The sequence below is a fragment of the Amblyomma maculatum genome, chromosome 8 (genome assembly GCF_055883805.1).
Source record: "Amblyomma maculatum isolate TAMU_Amacu chromosome 8, ASM5588380v1, whole genome shotgun sequence".
Classification (NCBI taxonomy): Eukaryota; Metazoa; Arthropoda; class Arachnida; order Ixodida; family Ixodidae; genus Amblyomma; species Amblyomma maculatum.
In genome coordinates, this window is record NC_139351.1 from 122,050,323 (window position 1) to 122,075,367 (window position 25,045).

A 25,045-nucleotide genomic window follows, 5' to 3' on the forward strand; every position below is an offset into this window, starting at 1 on the left:
AATACGGCAGAGCTTTACTGTGCAGCGACCTACGAAATTCTCCCTTCGGTTCCACATCGACGGCGTACGTGGCGTACCGTGGCCTCGACGACCTTCTAAGGTAAATATTATTCGAGAACTCCTACGCTGCACGAGGTCGCAAAGCCCGTACGCTAAAAAAAAAAAAAAAAAAAAAAAAATTAAAAACGCGAAGGGGAGGCACGCCGATCTGACTTATGTGTCATGCAGGTTCAGAATCGCCGCACTACCTCCAGTGTCAGTGTACCAGTGGCTGAACTGCGCAACGGCCTCGATCCCATAGCCGCTTAGAATCAACCTTTATTTTTCCTCGTTACACCAGGACCTCCTGGTGGCACAACTGTTCTCTTCCATTATTCGTCCCGTCCCTCGCTTCGTTGCTACGCAGCGTTGTGAGGGACGTCATTGCAGAATACTTGGCACTGGCATTTTCGTACCCTCCCCCCCCCCCCCCCCCCCCCGATTTACCCGCAAGTCGTACAACTGACAACGGCCACCAAGCTCACTGGCAGTGGTCTGATAGCATTTCTTGCGCTGTTAACTCCTATCTATTTCAGGAGATTTTCATTCATAGTAACAGCTATTAAGTGTATGATTATTGATCCTGCGGCGTTGGCGTTGTAGGCTGACTGGCCGGAATAACGTATGAACTGCAACGTATGAATGTATGAATAACGTATGACGTATGAATTAATGTATGAACTGCAACGCGTCGCGCTGAGTGGCACGAACATACTCCATGCACGCTGTCGCAACATTACTACAACCATGCTTCTTCCAGTGACGATGGTCTGCCGTTGCACAGTGGTAATCTTCTCTCGAGTATTTCTTATTGTCGACTTTGCCCTTTGTCCTGGCCATGTTGAGCAGTACAGGGCTACGCCTGAACCTGTGAGCACCAGCGTAAGACATGATCGTGGAGGGCGTGCCCAAGGAGCTTGAGGGTGGTCTTCCGCACATAACCACTATACCACTGGGCTACGCCGAGACTCGCTGGAACCGGTACCTCGCCGTGGCTGTCATCGGGGCCCTGCTCACCGTCTCGGGGGCGTTTCTGGCGCCGGCCGGCCTGCGGTACTTCTCTCCAATTATTACTCAATGCCGCAGGGCACCGCCATTCTGAACACTATATATCCTCCAACTTGAGAAAATTCCTCATTGCTACAGCGCCCAGCGCCATGATTGCACGTGCGACGCCTCAGAAATCGGTGGCCCTCTTTCCCGTAAATGATGCGATGGGCGCTTTGTGATGCCGGAATTAATCAGGACTTGTTATGCTTTTAGGACAGACCTCTGGTAACTTGCCCACGGGGGTAAGTGCTCAATATTATCCGTTCGTTTCTGTGAAAGATGGCTGTGTAAGCTTTCTTTGTAACCGCACCGTAGTGGTTGGGCAGATGCCAATGAATCATTACTTAACTGTTACAAGCGTACACAACTTTGGGAGATTCCAGTTGATAACATGCCATACCACACATACACGTGCGATGCCAAGATAAAACTGCCTGTTTGAAAGCATGGCCAGTTAAAATGGCGCACAATGGACCAGCAGTGATCTTGACTGTGCTGTGCAAGGCGGTTAAAGAGTGCCGATTCGGGAGTGGGCACACATAATTATCTGCGACATACATAGTATATGCATGGTGTTCTCAAGTGTCACGGCTATCGCGAGAAAAGGATCACCTATCAGTCCTGCTTCCTTTTCTCGTGCACGGAAAGCGGGAGAATTGCAAGGTATACGCATCGGTTTTGCAATATTTTACTCACTATTCCATGCTGGCTTCTTTCTCTCAACCGTGACATTTTTCAAATAATCGTACTTTTAGGCGAAGGCGACGGGTCGCAGTTAAAAATACATGTTGGTTGGTATGCATCAAGAGGTTTTGCAAATACCTGAAGCTGTACTCATTTGGTTCCAGTGGCACTGGCTTTCAAAAACCCGATGTTATGTGTCAATAATAAGTGAAATCGCAGTACTCTCTACGCTACAAGGTTACTGGAAATCGCTTATCACTCGTGTGTGCCGAGCTAGACATTCGTGGTACTTAAAAGTACAGAGCTTAAGTTATCTATTTGACATGGTGGAGTCTTCAGTAAACGGCTTCTGCTTTGGTTCTTTTGGTGAAAGCGGCCATAGATACAAGACAGACGGGATCCCGATGGCATCTAGGTGTCCTAGCTAGAGCCAATAAAAACAAAGCCTTAATGGCGCTCCTAATACCATTTTGCTTAAGAATAAACATAATAAATTGTATAGCAGCTGCTCTTCACTTTTGCGACTGCGTGTAACGGCCTTCGACATTCTCTAGACATGGGGTGAGCAGCAGCCTAGCTAGGTCAGCCGTGGTCCCCATGCCGTTGGTGCAGCTCTTTTACACGTACCTGTGGTCAATATCGTATGCAAATATAAAGCAACAGAGGTTACAACGAAGAATTCCTGAGCGCAGTCATTTCGGTTTATAACTTCGTACACGTTTTGGAGAGACCGGATCACATCGAATATGCGTGCGCGTCGTGTTGTTCGTGGCGACCCTCGTTCTGTGCGTGAGGCTGGCAGTGTGGAGATATATCTCTCACTTTGTGCGCCCGTGCAGGTACGCGATCGGCTGCCAGTCCCCGCAGTGCGGAGACTGGTTGGAAGAGCTGAGCATGTCCATCAGCTCCCGACGCAAGCCTTGCGACGACTTCTACGAGTTCGTATGCGCCAACAGGAACACCACGCAGGTGCGAAGACCTGGAGCGGAAGACAGAGCAGTTGAATCTCCGCGTCATTACTGCATCTTGAAATAACGCCACAAACTGCCGGAAACGCTTTACAGTCATTTTCACGCTGCAGGCATCCAATCATTGCAGATTTAAGCAGCCGTATATCCACGTGCTTGCTGCCCCTTTCAAATGTGCCGCTAATTATCACAAGTAATGTTAACGAATGCTCTCACGGTTAATCAAAGTCGACAGATTTGCATTTTCGTCAGCAGGTGCTGCGTCCGCATGCGTATTCACGTCTTCATAGGCGCTATCTGGTTCCGGTGGCTCTCGTCTGCTCGCGCTAAGGCACCGACCGGACCTCTCTGCTGACACGTTGCGAAACTCCAAATCAAAACTAGGCATTACTTATAGCTTTTGTCATTTATCATTTATTTGGTCATTTATTTGGCAGTCATCCAGTGAAGTATCTACAACAGCTGCATTCTAAACACTTCCCAGTAGTTCACCTGACTGCCGCAAGTAGCGCAGCAGTCAGTTAAACCTTCGAACTTTTCACCTAAGCGTATTGCCGTACATGAACCGTAAGAGGATTTTTGAGTCCGGCATGATTAAAGAACGCGCCGAGCACGAACAGGCAATTGCCGGTTATGTTCATTAATTTCTTTTACATTGTTGCTTAGTCAAAATTCGATAGAGCCGAGGTACATGTAAATGACTTCGAAACGCGTCCTCACCCTCCAGATAAATGGAAAAGTGTGAGCGTCTTGGGCGAGCCCATGGTCTTCGAACCGCACCACCCACGTAGAATAGAACATGATTTGTTATTACAGCCGTTGTCCTGTGTTCCTCCGACCTGCCTTTTGAGGCGTTATGTTTTTAACTGGTTGTGCGCGCGCGCACTTCGTGAAATCGGACCGCTTTATTCTAAAGGCTTTAATTGGCAGCCCCTCGTCCATGCAGGCGGGCACCATCAACGCCTTCCTGAAGCTACAGATTCGCGTGGCGCTGTCCTTCTTCAAGCAGCTGCTGCTGATCGACACCGAGTTGCCAGACTCGAAACTGGCCAGCGCGCATCTGAAGACCGCACGCTTCATGCAGCGCTGCATGCAGGAGGCTATCAACGGCGCCGATGACTTGCGTACGCTATACTGCTTTATGTTAAATCATAGAAACACGGACACATAGAAAGACAAACACACACATTCTATCTGTCCGTGTTTCTACGCTGTTTTAACATAATGTCCAACCAACTCGCCCAACAAGCCACTTTGGTATACTGCTTGCTCTGTAACTTTTCTGGGACTTTTTCTAGTACTAGAGCCACTAGCCAGCACAAAGTAAGTGAAACGGGCACATGACCAGTAGTGTGGCTATACAGACAGCACGCATTGTGCTTTTTAATCCGTGTTTGTTCGCCCTTAAGCATCAGTAAATTATCTAGTAGATGCTCCTGACAAATGTCACATGGACTAATCGGATTCTGCGATAAGTATATCGATTTATGCACAGGCTGCGTTATAATTGCCTATTCGCGCTTATCGAGTCTTTGGTCGCAGGTTGTGTGTAACTCACCGACTGAGGCGACCTGCGCTTTGTTAAAGAACCATTTGTGCCCGACCATGGCAGTCACTTCCGTCGCAGACTCAACAAAGTGTGCAACTTCATTCCCTTGCTAAGCCAAGATGAACGCCATATATATATATATATATATATATATATATATATATATATATATATATATATATGCAGTGGTTACGGCGCTCGACTACTGTTCCCAAGGGCGCGGGATCGAATCCCGGCCTCGGCGGCCGCTTTTCGATGGAGGCGAAAAGCAAGGCGCCCGTGTGCTGTGCGATGTCAGTGCATGCTAAAGAACCCCAGGTGGTCGGAATTTCCGGAGTCCTCCACTACGGCGTCTCTCATAGCCTAAGTTGCTTTGGGACGTTAAACCCCAGAAACCAACCAACCATATATATATACCGGGTGTCCCAGCTAACTTGAACCAAGAGATACAAAATAATACTTTTGAGGTAGGTCAGTGAAACCAATTGCATTCAACTACCAGCCTCCTTGCGCACTACAGGCAATTTTTTGTTTTGCAATTACCTAATTAGCTAATTATGTTAATTTTTCTAATTTGTTAAATATCGACTTTAGACCAAACATGTGAATTGGAAACTTGTAGAGCATCTTCAGAAACCACCATTTCATTAATTGCGATAAAGAAAGTCTCACGTGTATCTTTTTCTCGGCTCAAAAGAAAACCCGCGAAATACAAATAATGCCACGTGACTAGCGCATTTGTGCGCCGCGATTGTGGTGCTCTCAGTCGTGGTTTGAGCGAACGAAATTAGCGGCGGCTGTGTCTCGGCCCCGTTAAAGCGGCAGGCCGATATGCCTGCGATGGCTTCTTCGCCCGCGTCAGACAGCCGGCCCACGTGACGGTGCAAGTAGCGGCGAGAGCGGCAAGCTGACACCACGGAGATTCTAACAAGACCAGCTTCTCTCCCATCAGCGAACGTCGTGACAAACGGATGAGCGATAAGGTATCAGCCACTGAATCTGCGCAAAGGGTCGAGATGACATCATGTGACTCGACTAAAATTAGCGCTGCACCTTCATTTGCCGGTTCTTTATCGTCATCCGCCTGTCGTGATGTAGGCTGCTGCGGTGCGTAGGCCTGGCAAAGATCGCGGTGGCGACGGGCGAGCTTGAGCCACTTAAGCTCGCTCCAACCATCGCCAACATTTCTGCCTGCCGCTGCAACGGGACAATCGGGTCACGGCCGCAGCTGATTTCGTTCGCTGAAACCACGACTGAGAGCACCACAATCGCGGCGCTCAAATTCGCTAGTCACGTGGTATTATTTGTATTTCGCGGGCTTTCTTTTGAGGCCGGAAAAAAATATACACGTGAGACTTTCTTTATCGCAATTAATGGCATTGGGGTTTCTGAAGGTGCTCTACAAGTTTCCAATTCACATTTTTGGTCTAAGCTGAATATTTATTAAATTAGAAAAATTAACATAATTAGCCAATTAAGTAATTGCAAAACAAAAAATTGCCTGTAGTGCGCAAGCTAGTTGTATGCATCTGATTTCACTGACCTACCTCAAATATATTATTTTGTAACCCTTGGTTCAAGTTAGCTGGGACACCCGGTATATATATATATATCTGCTTTTATGAAATTATGAAGGCACGCGGTACTACCAGGTCAGAAGAAATGTAAGGTACCAGGATGGAGATGGAAAGGTCGGAAATTTGGATGTCATTCTTCTTTTAAGGCGAGCATTGATCAACTCACTCAGCTGATCGTTCGAAAGAAGGGTACAGTACCAGGCTATTAATTATACCATTGGGGCGTTACTTCAAACACGAACGCAATCCCATTGTGTGCCTTGCCACATTCTTCAAGTGTTAATGCGACTGTATAGCGGGAGAGGTGACACCCATATACGGTCAAACCTGAACATTATCAAAATCGTTCAACTGTAGGTCTATATCGCAGCATTTATTTTTATTTACTTATTTATTTATTTTTTTAACAACGGGACAAAGTGGGTGCCAAGCATCTTCGAAGTTCGATCACGTTTAGTTTTGAAGTGCTAGCTGTTGTCCAACTCGCGCTACTACCCATTGTCGCAAAAATGAACTGTACCAGAATGGAAAGCACCGCCGCGGTGGCGCAGTGGTTAAGATGCCTGATTACTGTGCCAGAGTACCCGGGTTCGATCCCACGGCCACCGGAGAGGCGTTTGTGTGCTGTATACCACGGCCGCTCGATAAATATCGATGGATATCGTGGCGGTATACGATGCCAGTGCATGTTAAAGATTCCCAGTAGGTCGAAATTACTCCCTAGCCCTCCACTACGGCACCTCTTTCTCTCTCTCCGCTTTCACTTCCACCTTCCTTCAATCCCTTACGGCACGGTAAAGTGTCCACAGAACAAGTGTGACAGATACTGCGCCTTTCCTTTCCTGTGAACGAATTATTACCGGAATGAAAATTTGGCGAGGTAAATGGTACGAATCATATTCCAAAATCCTTCAAAGTTGTATACTGCTAATTTTTGAAGGTGATCGAATGTCATCCATCTCGCCCAGCTGCCTTTTGTGAATGAAATGAACTGCACCAGGGCGGGATAGCTACACTCACGTATAGCTTTCTGTGGCTCTGCAGCGAAGGTTATAGGTAGGAAAGGGAAGGAGACTGCGTTTGTTAATGTGCTTTCGCGTGTATTGTTCCACTGGGTTGCGGTGGGGTAAATGGGAGTTGGAGGGATGGCGCGGGATCAATAGGGTTGAAGGTGGGACGGGAACAAAAGTCCGTCTCCTTCCCTTTCCTACCTAGCCTTCACTGTAGAGCTGCGGAAAGTTGTTCGCTTCCTTTTTTAATTCCCTCTATTAACTTCCATCCAGGGAAAGCCTGCCATAGAGGCTGTGAAGCTTTCCAATCCGGACATATGACTCGAACCGACAGTATATATAGATTTAAGAGAACACTGATTTGGGTTAGATGATGCAGCGTGTTTCAGATAGAGAAATTATAGCGCGAATTATACATATACGGCTATATTTTTTCCTTGGAGATGGCCATTTTAGAAAGGTAGACACAGCGGCACTTCATCGCGGCTCGCAGGCTTCGTGTCCGACTTCTTGGCGCAGTACAACCTTTCGTGGCCGCCGGCAGCAAGTACCGCGGCACGTAGCAGCCACGAGGATGGCTCCGTGATCGACGCTCTCGTCGAGCTGAGCCTGATGCGCGGCGTGCACGTGATCCTGCGCATCGTGCCCGACGTGTATTTCAAGCGGCGGGGCTACTACTCGCTCCACATCGAGTTCAACCTGGCCTTCATGTACGAGTGGGCCGCCGTGCGTCGACTGCTGCTTGCCACCGGACGCCTGGGCGCCTTCTTCGAGACCAGCGCTGTGCTACTCTCCGGAAGGTGCGACCTCTCCCGCCTGCGGGTCGAACTGACCTGACAGTAGCGGCTCGAGTCGGGTGTTGGGCTGAGCAAGGTCACCCTAAGTTAGCGACTACACATTTGCACGAAGTCGATACCAGCGAGTCAAAAAATTAACGCCGCGGCGGCGCGAGTAGCAACCGGCTCCAGTTATCCAGTTCTCATCGGCAGACATAAACCTAATTAGTATGTGAAAAATTTAGCACCATTTTCGGCGGGGGACTGGCGAGCCTATTCGACCCCTGCTGTCATGTGCGTGTATGTGCATGAGGTGGTCACGTGATTTGAACATGTGACGTTGGCAGTTGGGAAATCATAGCCGGCAAAGCTATTGCTGAGCTGATGTGTGAATGGGCGCTTCATATTTCGAGCGCTCTATAATGATGAATACAAGAACCAAGGAAGGAATGCGTACAATGGAGTGAATGAAAAATAAATGCAAAAGGTCACTCAAAGGATTTCTTAGTAATATAAGAAAGGCTGGAAAAACGGAGAATGGCCTATAATTAAAGTGCGGCGTGCTCTTTATAAAGATAATAGCGCGAGGGCGAGCGCATTTGTTCAGTTAGAACGAAGCCATGATCGCGACCTGATTTTTAGCGGGAAGATTGCGAGCTTAGAATGACGCCCGGCAAAAGATATGTGCTTCAATGCTCGCGAAGAGTGCGCTGTAAATGTATTCACGAAAAGATACCCTTTGGAATCTGGCTGTTCACGGTGCCAGTAAGGACATGGTACTTGACTTGCGGCGAAGACAGCTACAGCCGAGAAAGCAATGAACATAGTGCTAGAGCAAGGGCATCCTATATACATGTTGCCGCAGTTAACTTGTACCGGAATGATCATTTGCGCACAGGGGCGATGGTGGCTGCATTGTTTTTTTTTTTTTTTTACTGCGCTGCTTATGGAGGAAGTTCAGCCCATACGGCGTTATACTGTTTCTAGTATATTATACCTATAGCAGTGGCAAGCAACCGACAATCCAGTGGAGTTATCTCTCAACGCGGAGTCAGATGTGACCAGTAAGGATGTACTATCAGTTTGGTTTGGTTTGGTTTACAGGGTTTGTTCCAAAACTACTCAGGTTATAAGCGACGCCGTAGGCGAGGACTCCGGAAGTTTAACGTGCACTGACATCGCACGGTGCTATGGGCTCTGCTTTTCATCTCCATCGGAAAGCAGCCGGCATTTGATCCCGCGCGTCCTTGGGGTCAGCAGACGAGCGTCCTAACCTCGAGAGATACCGCGACGGGGCTGTACTATATCTGTGGGCGCGCAATCTGGTGCAACTCTCAAAAGCGCCCATTACGCCGGATCACCTGTGACATTGAGGCTAGCTACAGCTGAATGTGGAACTTGTTGGATTTACGACGTACTACACCGTTTATTCCCGGACAAAGTATTCATTCAAAGCCGTCGCGGCTGCGTACGTCATGTGCGCAGGCGTCCACACCCGCAGCTGGTGGAGCGGTTGCTGGTGCTGGACAACATGCTGCTGACAGCCGCGCTCCCACCGCTGGGCGACCGGCCCAACATGACCACGTCATACGTGCGCTTCGGCGACCTGAGCAACATGACGGGCCCCTCGTTCCCAGGGCAGCTGCTACTGGACGCCGTGAACCGCGTGCTGCCCGCCCACCGACAGCTGACCGAGGATGACGAGCTGCTCATCACCAACGGCCCCTACCTGCGTGCCGTAGGACAGCTGATGGGGCCCACCCCGGCCTCCGAGACACTGCGCGCCTACGTCAGCCTCATGCTGGTGGGTCATGCTCACGACGCTGCCTACTGTTTCAGCCAAGCCGCAGTGGACGCCATGTTGGCGCACATGAAACAAGGGGACAAGGCGCGCGCATGTCTAATCGGTTTGCTGGCTTCGGTCTGCGCTGCTGAAGACCACCATGACCTTTCCAACAGAGGCGCTTCCTGGGCAACGCACTGTTCGCTAGGCTGAAGATGTGGAAGCGGCACCTATATACAGCTACCGATGAAATGGTGCACACATGCCGATTCCGTCTTTCCATCAGCCATGATTGTAAAGAAAATTTGCGATTTAACGATATTTATAAGGAGTCAGTGGATGCTTGCCTTGTCTGAAGGCTAGCACAGGACGGAGCGTGTTGTGTTCTCGCTCCGTCCCGTGTTAGCGCTGTTTCCACCATGGGCTTCTATAATTTGGGAAAGATTGACAGACGTTTACGATGCTATAGCTAAGGCGGAATTTGAGCTGAGGTATTTGAACCAAGCGGTGGCAGCGCGCCTCAACTCGGCCGGAGTGTTTATTTTGCAGCAGCCGCCGTCAAACACGTTCCGCTATTCTCGCCCTGTTCCTTTTCTTCCCTCGTGGCGCTGGTTTTCGCATGCGCTCTTGCCCCGCTTTCGTCATACAGCCGTCGGGCCTTCCTCTTCAGTGTTCTGCGTTCACTCTTTCATCCTCCGCCATGCTCTCTCCCTGCTGGTTAGAAGACCGGCGCCTACGCTCAACCCAGGAACGGTTTGAGAGTCCCACACCTGCGCTCTAAACAATTATCAGGCGACCGTCAAACACGCAGCGCACTTCAGCACTAATTAAGTGTACTGCATATAGTGGTAGCGGTTATAGACGGACTTATTTTAATTGAATTCGTGCTCTAATAGCATTACTTGTACCTGACGATGTGCACATTGAAATTAGAAAACAATCCGGTTCTGACAGCGATCGCGCTTGGTCCACAAAGTCCGTTCGATTTTTCCTAAGCTACTGCGACCCGTGACGGTACGCTGAGAAGCAATGAGAGTGGCTGATAAGCCACCGCGGCCGTGGCTCTAGGCCAGGCTGAAGTCCCTGGATGAGTTTTTTTGTTCTATTGAAGTGATCTAGGGATTGTCGGTTAGGCTGTTCCAACTGAGCAAGAAATGGAGGGATTGACAGGGCGTTCCTAAGATTAAATGACATGGAGGGTGCGAAAGAAACACATTAACAAGAGCTGACTCTTTGCAAGCTAAACTTGAGAGCCTGCGCTTTTATCCCTTCGTGTCATCTTACGTTTTTGCCTTCCTTGAAAATTCATTCGTACTAACACCGAACTGACATTCTTCATTTGTAGTGACTTATCTTGTGCCGCTCGCTCCCCAAATAACAACTCCCTTCGCAGAACATTATTTTCCTACTCTGACCTTAGGGCATTATACTGAGAGCGAATAGTGTACCAATAAAGTGCTATTTATTTCTTCGGAGGCGTCGATGGCGGTAGCCACGCAAGTAAGGCGGCGGTGTCGTACAGTGCCTAGCAGTACACTTTTTTTTCTCGAAAAGTTTGCCACCACAAGGCATAAGTTGAGAAAGGGGGAATGAGATGCAGGAGATAGAAAGTTAAAAGAAGGGGTGAGGTCCAGTTGCACTTAGGTATCCGCAGAGGTTGGCGGTGTAGTGGTTGTCCAATGTCCACTTCTCGTAATCACAATCGCGGTTACACCGCAGGCCCACCTTCATGAGTAGCCATTGCCTAACTGGAGCCGTTGCTGGACACGTTCACAACAAGTAACGCACATCACAGATCTCAGGTGCAGTGTCACAGTGAGGGCACCTTTCAGTCACTGGTAGATCGTTATCGTGCCAACGATGACGTACAGATGAGGTCAGAACCCCCATCTGTACGTATACTTGAAAAGCCATGCGTCTTGAACTCCTAGTCTTTGCCACGCTGCTCAGATGCGCTACCTGGCCCCGTCCACGTCTTCACGGCTGGTGGCCAGCCAGCTGCCGATCGAAGGGAACGCTCTAAACACGATGCTCTTCCGCCTGGCTCACTGCGTGGCCGACGCCCTTCAGTTAGCGCCGTACGCCATGGGCGACCTGTTCGTGCGCTGGCACCTGGACGAGGGCGAGCTCGAGGGCGCCCGCGACATCGTGCGCCGGGTACGCAATGCCACGCGCGACGGATTCCTGGCGCTGCGTTGGATCGACCCGGAGACGCGCCGCGGCGCCCTGCGCCGCATCGACAACCTGGCCTCTCTCGTCGGACACCCGGACAACGTGTCCAGGTGATGACGCCCACGCTTCTTGCCCTGCAAAGTTACTGGGAGGTCACTATGGAGGTTATAGTTCGTAGTGCCATTGGAAAAGGAAAGAGGAAAACAGACTGATTGGAGACGTGTACCACGGCTTCGTGAATAGAAGCGTTCGTTACTTCAGGGCCTGTTGAAGATCTGCCTAGTCCAAATGTAGATAAGTACTCTATGAGTAGTGTTTTTCAGGGAAGAACAGGGGGAGGTAATTATAATAATGACGTTGCGACCTGTACGTACTACTGGGTGTGATCTGCGTCTGCCGTGACCTCAGTACATTTGGGAGAGTAGCTGTTTCACGCCAGCTGGAGAGCCCAGTGGTATGAGATAGTATTAGTCGAGGTGAATGTGCGCTGGAAGGTTCTGATCACTTTTAAGGTTCATTGAAAGGTGTAGAGACGCGCGTGCTGTAATCACTCGTAATCACAAATACTGTATTCACACCGTCTTTCCCGCCATACAGACAACATTAATACCCAAGAAAGTAGCAGGTGTGACAGCGGCCGATGTAGCTCAGTTGGAAGAGCACCGGACGCGATATTCGGAGGTCGTGGCTTCGGTTCCCACCATTGGCATGTTGTTTTTCCTTCTACTTTGTGTTTAATTATCTTTCCCCTAAACAGATTACATTACTAATTTATGTGATTACCGAAGTAAAAAAAAAAAGTGCAATCCCCAATGCTTTCCTTGGCCTCGCCGACTGTTGGCTTCTTTCCTTCATGTATTATAACGAGCACCCTCATTTCCCCTTCATTTATCTGCTTGTAGCTTACGGGGGGTCTCGGTTCTGGCAGTCTTGAAGCCATAGGTAGCGTAAGAGGGTTCTAGCACAGCTTGCGCCCTCGCTCTTGATCACATTCTACGTGACGCTGGCGGTACCACTGGGCGTTCCACGTCCACCGCTATGGTTGAGGGTGGCGCTGGTGAACACTCAAGGTTCGTATACAGACAACATTAATACCCTAGAAAGTAGCAGGTGGGACAGCGGCCGATGTAGCTCAGTTGGAAGAGCACCGGACGCGATATTCGGAGGTCGTGGGTTCGGTTCCCACCATCGGCACGTTGTTTTTCCTTCTACTTTGTGTTTAATTATCTTCCTCTAAACAGATTACATTACTAATTTATGTGATTAATGAACTAAAAAAGAGACAAAGTGCAATCTCCAATGCTTTCCTTGACCTCGCCGACTGTTGGCTTCTTTCCTTCATGCATTATAACGAGCACCCTCATTTCCCCTTTATTTTTCTGCTTATATATATATATATATATATATACTCACGACCAGTAAGTAATTCCTTATATCTGGGCCCAGAATTCAGGGCTGATGATTATCATGGCCTGGACAAGTTATATCGACATGGCTGTCTCGCACAACAGCCCTCATTTGATGGGGGCGTTTTTTTAAGCATGGTCAACGAAAATGACAGATTTGCAAAGATTGCTCGTGTGCACAAAATTAGGCGGGCATGAAGGCTGTTCGTATAAGCGGAGGTGCTGAACCGTCATTTCCAGTTCACCAATGGCGCACAAGCCCCGGAAGCAGGCATGCGCTGTATCAGATGCCAGTCGAGGCATCTCCATCAGCATCAACCAAGCTAAAGGCCACTGGCGGATAGAGCGAACTTTCCCACTGTTCCACGCTTGTACACCCTTTGGCTCCTCCTGAAACATTCGTCGATGCTCTGCCCATTGGAGGGTGCAGAACGAAAAATAATCAGGAATTCAGAACACTGGGACTGCATTATGATCCACACGGTGCGGCTCAGGAGCAAACCCCTTTTGGGTTCTAAACGTTTAATAACAAATAATGTACAGTGCGCTCCACTGTTAAAGGAAACATGGGGCCTCGTGGCTGCCGCACTTTTCAAAGCGCCTCTGCGAGACCCGACGAGAAGCGATGACACCATTAAGGTGCACGCTCAGTAAGCACCGCCAGCTCCTCTTCCCGAGCATTATTGCCGCTCATCCTCGTCATTTGTTGGTGGCAGCGCTTTACAAAGCGTGTAAGCCGCGGCGCCATTTAAGTGGACTGTACTGTACATGTCTTACGCCATCTGCGGCCACTTCATTCGAGCAAGCTACCTCATCTTGCCTCAGAAATAGCAGGTTCCCACGTCTTCGCCGAAAGAACGCAGGTAGCCTTGATCGCAAGAAAATCAGGCTGGTAGCAGAGCGGGAACGACTCGATCGCTAGCCCTTGTCTCCTTTGAGAATAACCTGCGCCATTTCTATCATCCTCTGGATATTGGCAAGTCTCCTGGTGGCATCAAAACTAAAGGGAAGCCTGACTACGTTCGGTAGATACGGTGCATATAATCGCGTACAGTACTAGTCCTAAACAAGCCCGTTCGCTCTTCCATATCCTGGATGTGGCGTTACAACCACGCAGAGAGAGATATGAAACCTAGTTATGTTTTTGTGCAATTTAACTCAGTAGCGTGCTCCCAGGCTGGACCAGCTAAACAAGCACTACGCCTTCCTTCCGGCCATGAGGGGCAGCTATGCGCGCATGCTGACGGCGAGTCGAGACGCGGACGCCCGTCGACTACTGCGGCGTCTGCGCTCTGAGGCGCCCTTCTTCCCGGCCGTGGACGTGGAACTGCCCATGATCCTGGTGAACGCCTTCTACTTGCCCATATATCACGTGATGGTCATTCCGCCGGCCATCATGTTCGCGCCTTTCTACCGGCGCGCGCTGCCCGCGGCGCTCAACTACGGCTCACTGGGGCACGTCGTGGGGCACGAGATCACGCACGGCTTCGACCCCGAGCTGAGTCTGTACAACGAGTCCGGACTACGCGAGGACTGGTGGACGCCGCGCTCGCGCGCAAACTTTGACGAGCGCGTCAAGTGCCTGCGCCAGCTGTACAACGAGGCTCCCTGGGCGCGCGGCGTCAATTACGGAGACACAGCGCTCTCCGAGAACTTCGCCGACTGCGGGGGTCTCGACAAGGTCTATCGGTGAGTGCGCATAGCTTGTGAGACTGTGTTCGAAATCCGTGAGTTCACGCCACAAGGATACAACTTGGTGGCGATAAGTTCGCTACTTAATAAGGCGAAAGCCTTTAAGTGCTCATACTCGCGGTCACTGTCTGTCCGTTACATCCAAATGCTGGAACAGTGCCAGCTGTGACCCTCTCGTACAGAGGAAGGAAAGAACTTAGGAGAGGTCCTGATGTCATATTTTTGAAACCGGCACGGCTGCGCCTCCTCCTTTACCTTCCGCATTTTCTTTCTCCGCGACGCTCATGCATGTACCTAGGGCCCTTAGCAACGCTGTTGCTAGTGGCCCGAGTTGTCATAGCAACCGTGTCGCCGTTGCTAATGGCCCGACTTGGAACCCTAAATTTTGACGTCACTTCCGCCACACTTTCTCCAATGCATTGGGAATGGCAAGGGCCTCTCCTAAGTTGTTTCCTTCCTCCATGCCCTCTCCGCACCGGCGCACACCCTTCTCGCCCTTCGGCGACAGGTGGCAGCGCCCAAGCGCATGCGCAGCTGCGCATAGCAACAATGACGTCACCCCCACCGGCCGGCGGAGCGAGTACGCGCTGCGGCGTGGTGGTGGTGAAAAACTTTATTTAGTGGAGCCGCGAAATACTCGTTACAAGGGCTGGGCCGGCTCCTGATCACGGGTGGTGGCCAGCAGGCAGTGCCTGACGGCGACCGCTTCAGCCCAGTCGACCAGTCTCCTTTGTGGAGCCGGTTCTGAGCTGGAGACCGCGATCTCCCAAGCCTCGTTGTCCGTAAGGCGCAATTCGGCCGGTGGTTGAAACTCCGGGCATCTGAACATAATATGTTCGAATGTAGCTCTCGGGGCCTCGCAGAGGGAACATTCGGACTGATGAGTAGAGGGGGAGAAGAGTGCCAGCAGTGCTGGGGAGGAAAAGGTACGGGCTTGAAGGTGTCTCCATGTTATTTGTTGTGGTTTAGTTAAGGAGGGGTGTGGGGGAGGGTAGTGAAGTCTTTCAGACCGGTAGTGTAGTGTAATGTCGTTGTAGGTGATCAGCCGATCTCTGGCACTGCCTAGGTCCTCGGTATCTGTTGCTCGGTCGACGTATGCTCGAGCAGCAGCATTGGCCGCTTCGTTACCGGGGTTGCCCGAATGGGCTGGTACCCAGACAAGGTCTATGGGTCGGGGGGTTTGAACGTTGGTAGTTAAGATTTTGTGAGAGGCAGCATGTAGCTGGCCTCGGGCGAAATTTTGTATGGCAGTTTTAGAATCGCTGAGGATAAGGGTGGCAGTGGAAGAGACTATCGCGATGGCTATAGCGGATTCTTCCGCTTCTACGGACGTTCGGGTAATGATCGAGGCTGATGTGATGTGTTCGAAGCGGTTGGATACCGCGCATATCGCATAAGCTGAGCGTTGTGGATATTCTGCGGCGTCCACGTAGACCGTGTCGGGTTCGTTCGCATGTGCTCTGTGTAGGGCACGTGCTCTCGCTTTTCGTCTGGCCTGGTTATGAAGGGGATGCATGTTTTTCGGAAGTGGGTGGACAGTGAGGTGATCGCGAACTGTCTTTGGAACTTCATAAGTTTCTACTGGAGGGGGACCTAATGGTCTAAGTTGGAGAAAGGAAAGAATGTGGCGACCAGTTGGGGTAGTGGAGAGCCGTCCTAGTTGGGCGATGCGGTGGGCTTCCACCAGTTCGCTGAGGGTGTTATGAACTCCCATGCCTAAGAGTCGATAGGTTGGGGTGCGCTTAGGTAAGCCGAGAGCTGCCTTATAAGCGTGTCTGATGAGAGCATCCACCTTGTCTGTCTCTGTTTTTGTTAGATATAAATACGGAATCGAGTAAAGAATGCGGCTTATAATAAATGCCTGTACTAAGCGTCTGAGGTCATGCTCGCGCATTCCACAGTGCTTGTTGGCTATACGTTTGATTAGGCGGGTGATCTGATGTGTTGTGTTAGTCAGTCTGGAGAGTGTATCCGTGTTAAGGCCGTTGTCTTGTATGAACATACCTAGTATTCGAAGTTTGTGAACTTGTGGTACTGGCTGACCATCTACGGTGATGAGCATAGGGGGTTGGTGGTGTTTCCGCGGGCTTGGGTGGAGTATCAGGAGCTCGGATTTGGTGGAGGAACATGCAAGGCCTATTGAAGCTGCGCATCTTGACACCATGTCTGCCCCCTCCTGAAGAGTTTCTTCCATGCTACCTACATTCCCAGTGGTGGTCCACAGGGTGATATCATCTGCATACAGAGAATGGGAGAGGTTTGGGATCTGTGACAGCTTTTTAGCCATGGGGATGAGTGTGATGTTAAATAAAAAAGGGGAAAGGACTGATCCCTGCGGGGTGCCTCTATTACCGAGGGTAAAAGTGGGGGATTTTAGGGGACCGAACCGAATTTCTGCTGTGCGATCCCGGAGAAAGGCTGAAATGTAAGCATGTGTTCGGTTTCCCACATTCAGAGTGGATAGTGCATCCAATATAGAGGAGTGATAGACATTGTCAAATGCCTTTTGCAAGTCTAGAGCCAGCAATGCTCTTGTGCGTTTGCAGTGTCGGGGATGGAGAATTTCTTCTGATATCTGTAGCATAACATCTTGGGTGCATAGGTGGCTGCGGAAACCCAGCATTGTGTGAGGAAAAAGGTCGCGGGTTTGCATGTGTGTATGTAGCCGATTCAAGACGACGTGTTCAAAAAGTTTACCAAGACATGAAGTTAGCGAAATGGGCCTAAGGTTTGAAAGAGTGAGCGGTTTGCCGGGTTTAGGTATAAAGGTAACCTGAGCGTGCGTCCACTCTGAGGGAAGCGTTCCCTCTTGCCAGTGTTTGTTAAAGAGTTCCGTTATTGCCTGGATGGAGTTTTCATCGAGGTTTCTAAGTGTTTTGTTCGTGACCTGATCGGCTCCTGGAGCAGACGTAGTGCGGAGTTGGAGCATGGCTGCTCTGACTTCATACTTTGTGATGTCTTCGTCTAGCTCATGGTTTTGGGTTCCAAGGTACTGTGGTAAGGGTGTCTTCGGTGTGGTTGTGAGGTATGTATCTTTTAAGGATTGAATAATGTTATCGTTGTCCATGTCTATGCCATGGATAAGACGCGTCACATTTTTCTGCTGTACATTCTTGGTGTGATCGGGTTCAAGAAGGCATCGTAGCAACCGCCACGTGTCCTTAAGTCCTAGGTTTCCAGCAAGGCGGTCGCATACTTGACCCCATTGCTGGTGACTGAGCTGTGCCGCGTGCGTCTCCATTTCCCTTGTGAGAGCGGAGATGCGTAGCTTCAGGGCGCGATTGTGTTTGTTTTTAAGCCATCGCTTCTGTAAGCTCGAGTGAGCTTCCCACATGTGTAGTAATCGGCTGTCAATCACCTCCGAGGTTTGTGTGCACGGCATTTCCGATGTGGCCATGTTCACGTCCTTGTTGAGGTTAGCCAGCCAATTTGTAAGGTGGTCTATCTGCTTCGGGGCCGCGGTACGAAGATCGCGAAAGCGATCCCAGTTGGTGATTTTGAGTTTCCTCTTTACACGGGGGGTTAGGGAGGATAGTGAGAAAGAGGTCTCAATTATATAGTGATCGCTACCAAGAGAGGTTTGCGTGTTTGTCCAGTAGCATTGTGTTATGTTTTTCGTGAGTGTAAGATCGGGGTTGGTGTTGTTCTGTACACTGTTGCCGATGCGCGTGTGCTGTTGTGTATCATTGACAAGGGTTATGCCCTCATTTTGGAGAAGTGTCCAGAGTCGGGCGCCTTTACTGCAAGTCGTTTTGTATCCCCATGTGATATGGCGGGCATTAAAGTCTCCTGCCACTATCAATGGTTGGTTAGCGCTGATCTGAAGGGCTTTTTTCATGGCCGCCATTAGAGGAGCAGTTTTCCCTTTCGGGGGGCTGTAGATATTCAGAATGAATAGACTCGTTCCTTTCCGCTCTTTGGGAAGCAGCTCTATCAAATGGAAGTCGATATCTGCAACGTCCATGTTGTGATCAGTTGCTGTGTAGTTGCGGTGAACCAGCGTCGCCACTCTGTACTGAGGACAGTTTGTTGGTGTATGAGGAGTGTAACTGAGCAGTTTTACAGGGGAGTTTGTTTCCTGCAGTGCGATTACCGCTGGTGTTTCATCGGCCGGAAGGGACTGAATGTAGAGCTGCAGATTACTACGCTTGGAACGAAAGCCTCTGCAGTTCCACTGCCACACCTTAATGTCCTGTCGACGTCCTGCCATTTTGGGGCTGAGATTCGGGTGGGATCATTTGAGATACTGTGGTAGAGAGTAGCTTTTCTAGAGCAGTTTGAATCTGGATCTGTTGCTGCTGCATCTGCTGCTCGAGCATCGCTATCCGCGCGTCTACTCCAGCTGCCCATGCGTTCGTGCTGGTGGTCATAGATTCAAATTTTTCCGCAAGCTTCTCTTCGAGTAAAGCTATGGAGGCGACCAGATCAGGCTTTTGGGAGTCGACCACTGTAGGAATGTCTTGGTGAGGTGCCTTCCGTTTGGCGGGTGTATGAGTTTTAGTTGTAGATTCTGTGTTGTTGCATGTGGGAGGAGGAGGCGGAAGTGGGGTGGAATGACCTGGGAGGGGAGTGGAAGAACTTTCCATTCCATCTGCGGGGGAGAGCCTGTGAATTAGCGTTTGCATTTGCTGAGTGAGCTTTGCAATATGATCATTGAGTTTTTTTATTTGATCATTCTGTTGTTGAATTTGCTTGCCCTGAGTTTCTAGCTTTTCTTTAAGTTGCTTATTTTCTCGGACAAGGGAGGAAGATCGTGGGCCCCAGCTCACCTTATTTTCCGGCGGAGGCTGGTCGGTCAGGGGCGGGAAAGATGGCGAGCGGTTCCTGGCGTTGGTCGAAGCGGCGGACGCGGCGGACCTGGAGCGGACGCGGTTAGTGGAACTCGTCCGGTGCTTGCTTCGGGATTGCCGGGTTGTTTGCTCGGCGTCTGCACCAGCTGTCGAGCGTGTCAGTCTCTTGTTGCCCGGTCTGTTGAATCGCTCCGAGCAATCGCGGGAGCCCGTAAAATGGGGGCCGCCGCATAGAATGCACTGGGGTGGACACGTTGGAGGGTCGGTCGGTACATGGGTCTCCCCACATCGTTGGCATAAGTCCTTTTTGGGTGCCGTGCACACGTCGCTGCGATGTCCCGGACGACGGCAGTTGAAGCAGGCTTCTGCTTTGGCGATGAATGGATGGCAGTGGTAGACCGCTCCATAGAAGCGCAGCTGTTTAGGTACTGATTTGGTATTTATGAAGGTGACCAGAATTGATTTGGTTTGGCCGAGTCGGCGTGCATCGGTGATGAGATAGGAGGGGCTTTGGTTGAACGTTTTTAGCTCTGTAAAAATTTCTTCAGATGTCTGGTCGTAGATAGCATTATAAATGATGCCTCGAATGGCGTTGTCCGGAGGAGCGATATACGTTTTCATTGGGTAGACTTGGTCGATTATCTTTATGGATTCTAGTTGTACATATCTGCGGGCACGGTCTTCGGCTGGCGTGCTGATCGTGAATGAATTGTGCCTGGGGTTGATTCGGATGGCGTCTTGTGTTCGCACTGCGTCTATTGGTAGCTGCAGAGCGCTGGTGACTAGAGACAGCATATAGCCCCCGTTGTGTTTACTTAGGTCGAGGCCTCCACCGGGACGGAACACGATTTTAAGGTCTCGTGTCGGGAGCTTGGGCAACGGTGGCGGACGCTTTAGAACGGTGGAAGACTTGCCTTGCGTAGGCTGCGTTGGTGTGGCTGTGCCGGCCGGGGGCTGATGAGTCGAGCTCGTGGGGGCTTGCTGGGCAGAGAGGACATCGGGGTGAGCCATACGTCGAGCCTCCATGGCTCGGTCCCATCTTGATGCAGTATCAGTAGTCCCATCTTCAGTGCGTACCATGCCGCTGTTGGTGGGCCGTGAAGTCGGGGGAGTGAAGGGTTAGGCCTAGGCCTAATGTGGCGGTGGCCGGCTCCCAGAGCAATCTCAAAGTTTATCCGCAAATTCGGGAAGACGGACCCGAAGAGAGGGTGGACAGGTGCTTAACACCTTCATGCGTCGATTGCGGCTATTCGAAACATGAACAGTCAAGAATTCCGCACTCACGGTCGAAAATTGGAGGAGCTGATGCGAACACCAAGCGTCCGTGTCAAGCCCTGCGGCGTCTGGCGCTCCTTCGCCAGATGTGTCGTTGCAGTCGAGTTAGTGTTTTTACGAAAGCCTTTAATGGCTCATTTTCGCGGATCGTGTCCATCCGTTCGTAACTTTCGTTACATGGGAGGCTGTAGCAGCTGACATGACAGAGCAGTAACTGGACGTAGGGCTTCTAACGTTACGTTTGGCAGGAGATCACATATTGTTGCAACTCGTTTTACGAAACATACTTCGCTGGCCTCACGAAGTATAGCTTCACACTTCGCTAACGGTTTGCGAATTTTGAAGCGAAAAGCTTCACTACGAGAGTCAAAGCCGAGCATCGCATGCCGTGTGCAGTGACGTCACAGCCAAGGCCAGCTGCGCAGCCCCCTCGCCAAGCACTGCCGGCGTTGTCTAGCAACACTGAAATGGTGTGCGACTCATTAAAAAAAAAAAAAAATTAGCCTCCATCCGGGAATCAAACCTCCATGCCTTGGATTCCCAGCCGAGCGCTTTATACCGCTGTGCCACGCCCCGGGTTGTGAAATACTCTTCATAATTTCGCTTGTCTACCGTGAGTATGATAGCGGAATTCCGCGAGTGACAGCTAGATATACTTGCGCCTTTTCTTTCCTGTAAACGAATTATAAAACACCGAGGGTCTGTGAGCTTATCTAATCCGTTTATAGCGCGATTCTAACAGACATGCATCCAGTGGTTTTATCGTCATGGCGCCCGTGGCGTCAGATTCAACGCTCGTACGAAGGCTGTAAAGCGTCGATGGTGACTCGTTCTGCAGGTCCTTCAAGTCCCTAGGGCCGCAGTCAGCACACACGCTGAGCGGGACGAGCTACACGGCCGAGCAGCTGTTCTTTATCAGCAGCTGCTACAAGTGGTGCACCGTAGAGGGCGCCATGCAGAGCCGTTCCGCTGGACCATCCGACGAGGCGGACACCATCAAGTTCTACTCGCCCATGCACATGCGCTGCAACGTGCCGCTCATGAACATGCCCGAGTTCGCCGAGCACTTCCAATGCGCGCCCGGAACCGTCATGAACCCGAGTGCGCGCTGCGAGACCTTCTAGCTCTAGAATGCCTCATAAATGTCGCGAAAAATTTTATTCGTCATTATCGAGCTCCCTGGTCGCGTAACTTTTTCTCATCCGGCGACCCTGTTCCAATGTCATATAATTCATTTCGCCATGATCTATACCTCTGGACATATTTGTTCGTAATTGCCATATGTGGCACCACTTAGGGAAGTGAGATTTCACTATGTGACGCTAGCGCTACATTTCTCCCCTAGTAGAAAGACGCGGAACTACCCATAGGCGCGTCGACTGCTGGTGCAGCGCATGCGTTGTTAATGCGTGCATTACAACGTTTCGCATTGTTCTACTTGTAGGTTCCTGGGCTTAGAAAAGAATCTAGTTAGAAACATGCATCTTTCTGCGCTGTAGTGAAATAATGAAGGTCTGTGACCAGTGCTCACTTTTGAGCTCTTAGAAACGAACTATAAAGCATGCGAACGGGGCCTCGTCTGAAACGTTCTTTTATGCAGACTTTCTCTTTTGTCAAAAGCACCGCAATGCAATTGCAGCGCCAAAAAGTGACCAACATGTAATTTTGGAATTAGATATAGGCCTCACTGTCCAGAAAAACGAAACCAGTAATAAATTTTTCAAACTTCAACGTGCAACTAATCAAGCATTTTTCCCGCCACTTTTGTTTATTTGTTAATGAACATGTCCCAATGGCCTTGTAGTCTCGAATTTGTATCTTTTCACATGATGAATGTCAAGAATTCCTAGGCACTCACAAAACACAGTTTGGGTGTTGTGATCCTGGTGCTTGTTCGGCTATTTTCTTTCCCAGCAATAATGGCATAACTGGAACATTTTGTTAAATTTTAGGAACTATGGTTTTCTTATTTATTGCTTTTTCTGGAAATTTGTCACCTTAACAAAAAAATCGTTTTATATCAAGCAACAAATGTGTGCCCTCAATGGCTCTATTCTGACATATTTTTGAGGATGGGGACTATTAGATTTTTAAAATTTGTTCTTCATATTAGAAAATTGAAATTTCAGACAAGCAGTGTTTTTTTTGCAAAAACTTTAAAACGAGATTGCGTCCATTCGTTGCAGGTATTGCTTACAGTACAGAATAAGTAGCAATAAGGTATATGTTTCAAAACGATAGTTTCCTATGTCACCTTCCCCTCTCAATGTACATAACTTCAACCAGAATAAACACAACTGTAAAATGAGGCAGGAGGTAAATATATAAGTCATCACATACAAAAACATTTCATAAGCTTGAACAAGCACTTGAAAAGCTGGCTTTTGAAGCATTTGGCCTAAGGATTGCAGACAAAGTTTGAGACTATAAAGATGCGCAAGCTGGTACATGTAGTTACAAGAATAAAAATTAGATGATCTCTGCCTCAAGAGGAGAATGGGGAAAGCCTATCCTTCCTATCCTACAATTTGCCTCTTATCGGTATTCGTTGCATTGCTACGTAATTGATAATTATGTTAGCAGATAATTGGTTTACAGGAAAGAAAAGGTGCACTAACAGTCACGCTTTCTCCAGTGAGAGTTTGAACGCTACACCATCGCTCCTAGCTGTCGCGTGGCGTTCCTTGGCGCAGGTTTAAGTGTGGCATTGCAGGTGGCAAGAACGCTAGACAAGAATTAATCTCATGGAATCTCGCAGAATATGACATCTTGCGCACAACTCTCATGCACGGGATTTCGTTCCATAAGCCTAGAAAGGCAATTCGCCTTAAAACCAGCTGAATGGACACAGCGAAAGGGCGACATTGCTTCACTCCATGCATGTTCTCAGTTTACAAGATTTTTTAAGAGACCTTTCAGCTATCTGCATAATTCAGCGTGGCATCTTTGATGATGTCAAGACGTAGGTGGGCCAAAAATATGCTACAACTGCAACGTCTCCTGTTATATTTGATGGGACAGCGATAAACTTTCTGCTGTTCAGGGAAAGGAAGAGTGCAGTCCCTATTCACAGGCGACCTATAGATACGTGTGTACATGATCTCTCTGGGTTCCAGTTGTGTAGCGAACAAATGAGGAGAGAGTAGCACCTATTTTCATTCATGTCAGGAGTCCAACTTACATGGTCTTGACAAGACTGCAGCAGCAGCCCTGACACTGTCAAGAGAATTAACTTTTGTATGCTGCAGTGACTGACTTGTTACATATGTGGCCAGCCATGATGAGTATGCTATTGCCATATATTTAATCATAGCCATTTTTGTTTTCCTTTACTTAGACTGTGAAAGCATAGATAAACCCTGGAAGAAAGGTAGACAAACACGCACTGTGCTGCCAAAAGCAGATGACACGACTGCACAACACACGAATTTTGCAAGTTTCTCCATGAAGGGCACTGACGGAAATACGGCACAGCGCCCTCTGGCCAAAGTAGCCTCCTCTCTTTGTAGATCATGAAGCGAGAATGCACCATTCATTCGTCTATTTTGATGAATGAATGGTGCATTCTCGCTTTACGATCTGTTTGTTGCTAGTTAGGAGGGGCACTTAAGCCATCTCCTCCACATAAGAGCTTGTGAATGGCCATTTGCATAGTGTGTACTATTACTGCATACCACGCATTGCTTGGCCCCGACAGGAAGGGCATGTGCATGTTTGGTCGGATTTTGGTGTCTCCCTGGCAGCCTATGCATGTGTGGTGCCTGCAGGTGGTAAGAATGGTGATATATGACAAGCTAACAGCATTTTTGTTAAATGTAATGAAACAGTTCATTTGGTTGACACTGAAATGGAGGAAGTGCTGGCTCTTCAGAAATTTACGCTCGCTAGAAGTCGTGTGCATATAGCCACCTGCATATTTTCAAAAGGTGATGTAAAAGTGGCTTTAAATTCTGGCAGTGGGCCTATTCTTCACCACTAGTGCATCTTTTGTTGTGGGAGCAACACTATGCTAGTTGTTGAGCCATTTCGCGGAGCCCCCGATGAGCCAAGCTGCACATGTGCGAGGAGCGAGTGACGTCACATGGAGCACAGCTGGAGAGGCGCGTTGGAGCTGTCACCGACTCCTCCGCTGCACGGGTGACTCAGAGGTGCCGTCGCCGCCGCTCCAGCTGCGCATATGCCAGGGGGAAGTGACGTCACACGGTGCACAACTGGCGCGCCAGGACCACCACCGACTCCTCCGCGGCGTGGTGACTCAGAGGTGCCGCCACTGC

General features: G+C 49.6%; 1 protein-coding gene across 1 annotated transcript; it reads left to right on the forward strand.

Annotated features, from left to right (window-relative positions):
- Positions 1-928: 928 nt before the first annotated feature.
- Positions 929-14,707, forward strand: LOC146182399 (membrane metallo-endopeptidase-like 1). Its single transcript, XM_084577481.1, has 7 exons — positions 929-1,092; positions 2,613-2,742; positions 3,688-3,865; positions 7,371-7,677; positions 9,139-9,457; positions 11,387-11,718; positions 14,191-14,707. The coding sequence occupies exons 1-7, from the start codon at positions 929-931 to the stop codon at positions 14,705-14,707; spliced, it is 1,947 nt and encodes a 648-aa protein (XP_084433607.1).
- The last annotated feature ends 10,338 nt before the right edge of the window (positions 14,708-25,045 follow it).

Excerpts from the sequence above, each read along its gene's own strand:
- LOC146182399 (XM_084577481.1), top strand. The coding sequence starts at position 929 with ATGATCGTGGAGGGCGTGCCCAAGGAGCTTGAGGGTGGTCTTCCGCAC. Across the intron at positions 1,093-2,612 it reads CTGGCGCCGGCCGGCCTGCG|GTACGCGATCGGCTGCCAGT; the intron begins GTACTTCTCTCC and ends GCGCCCGTGCAG. Across the intron at positions 9,458-11,386 it reads CCTACGTCAGCCTCATGCTG|ATGCGCTACCTGGCCCCGTC; the intron begins GTGGGTCATGCT and ends CACGCTGCTCAG.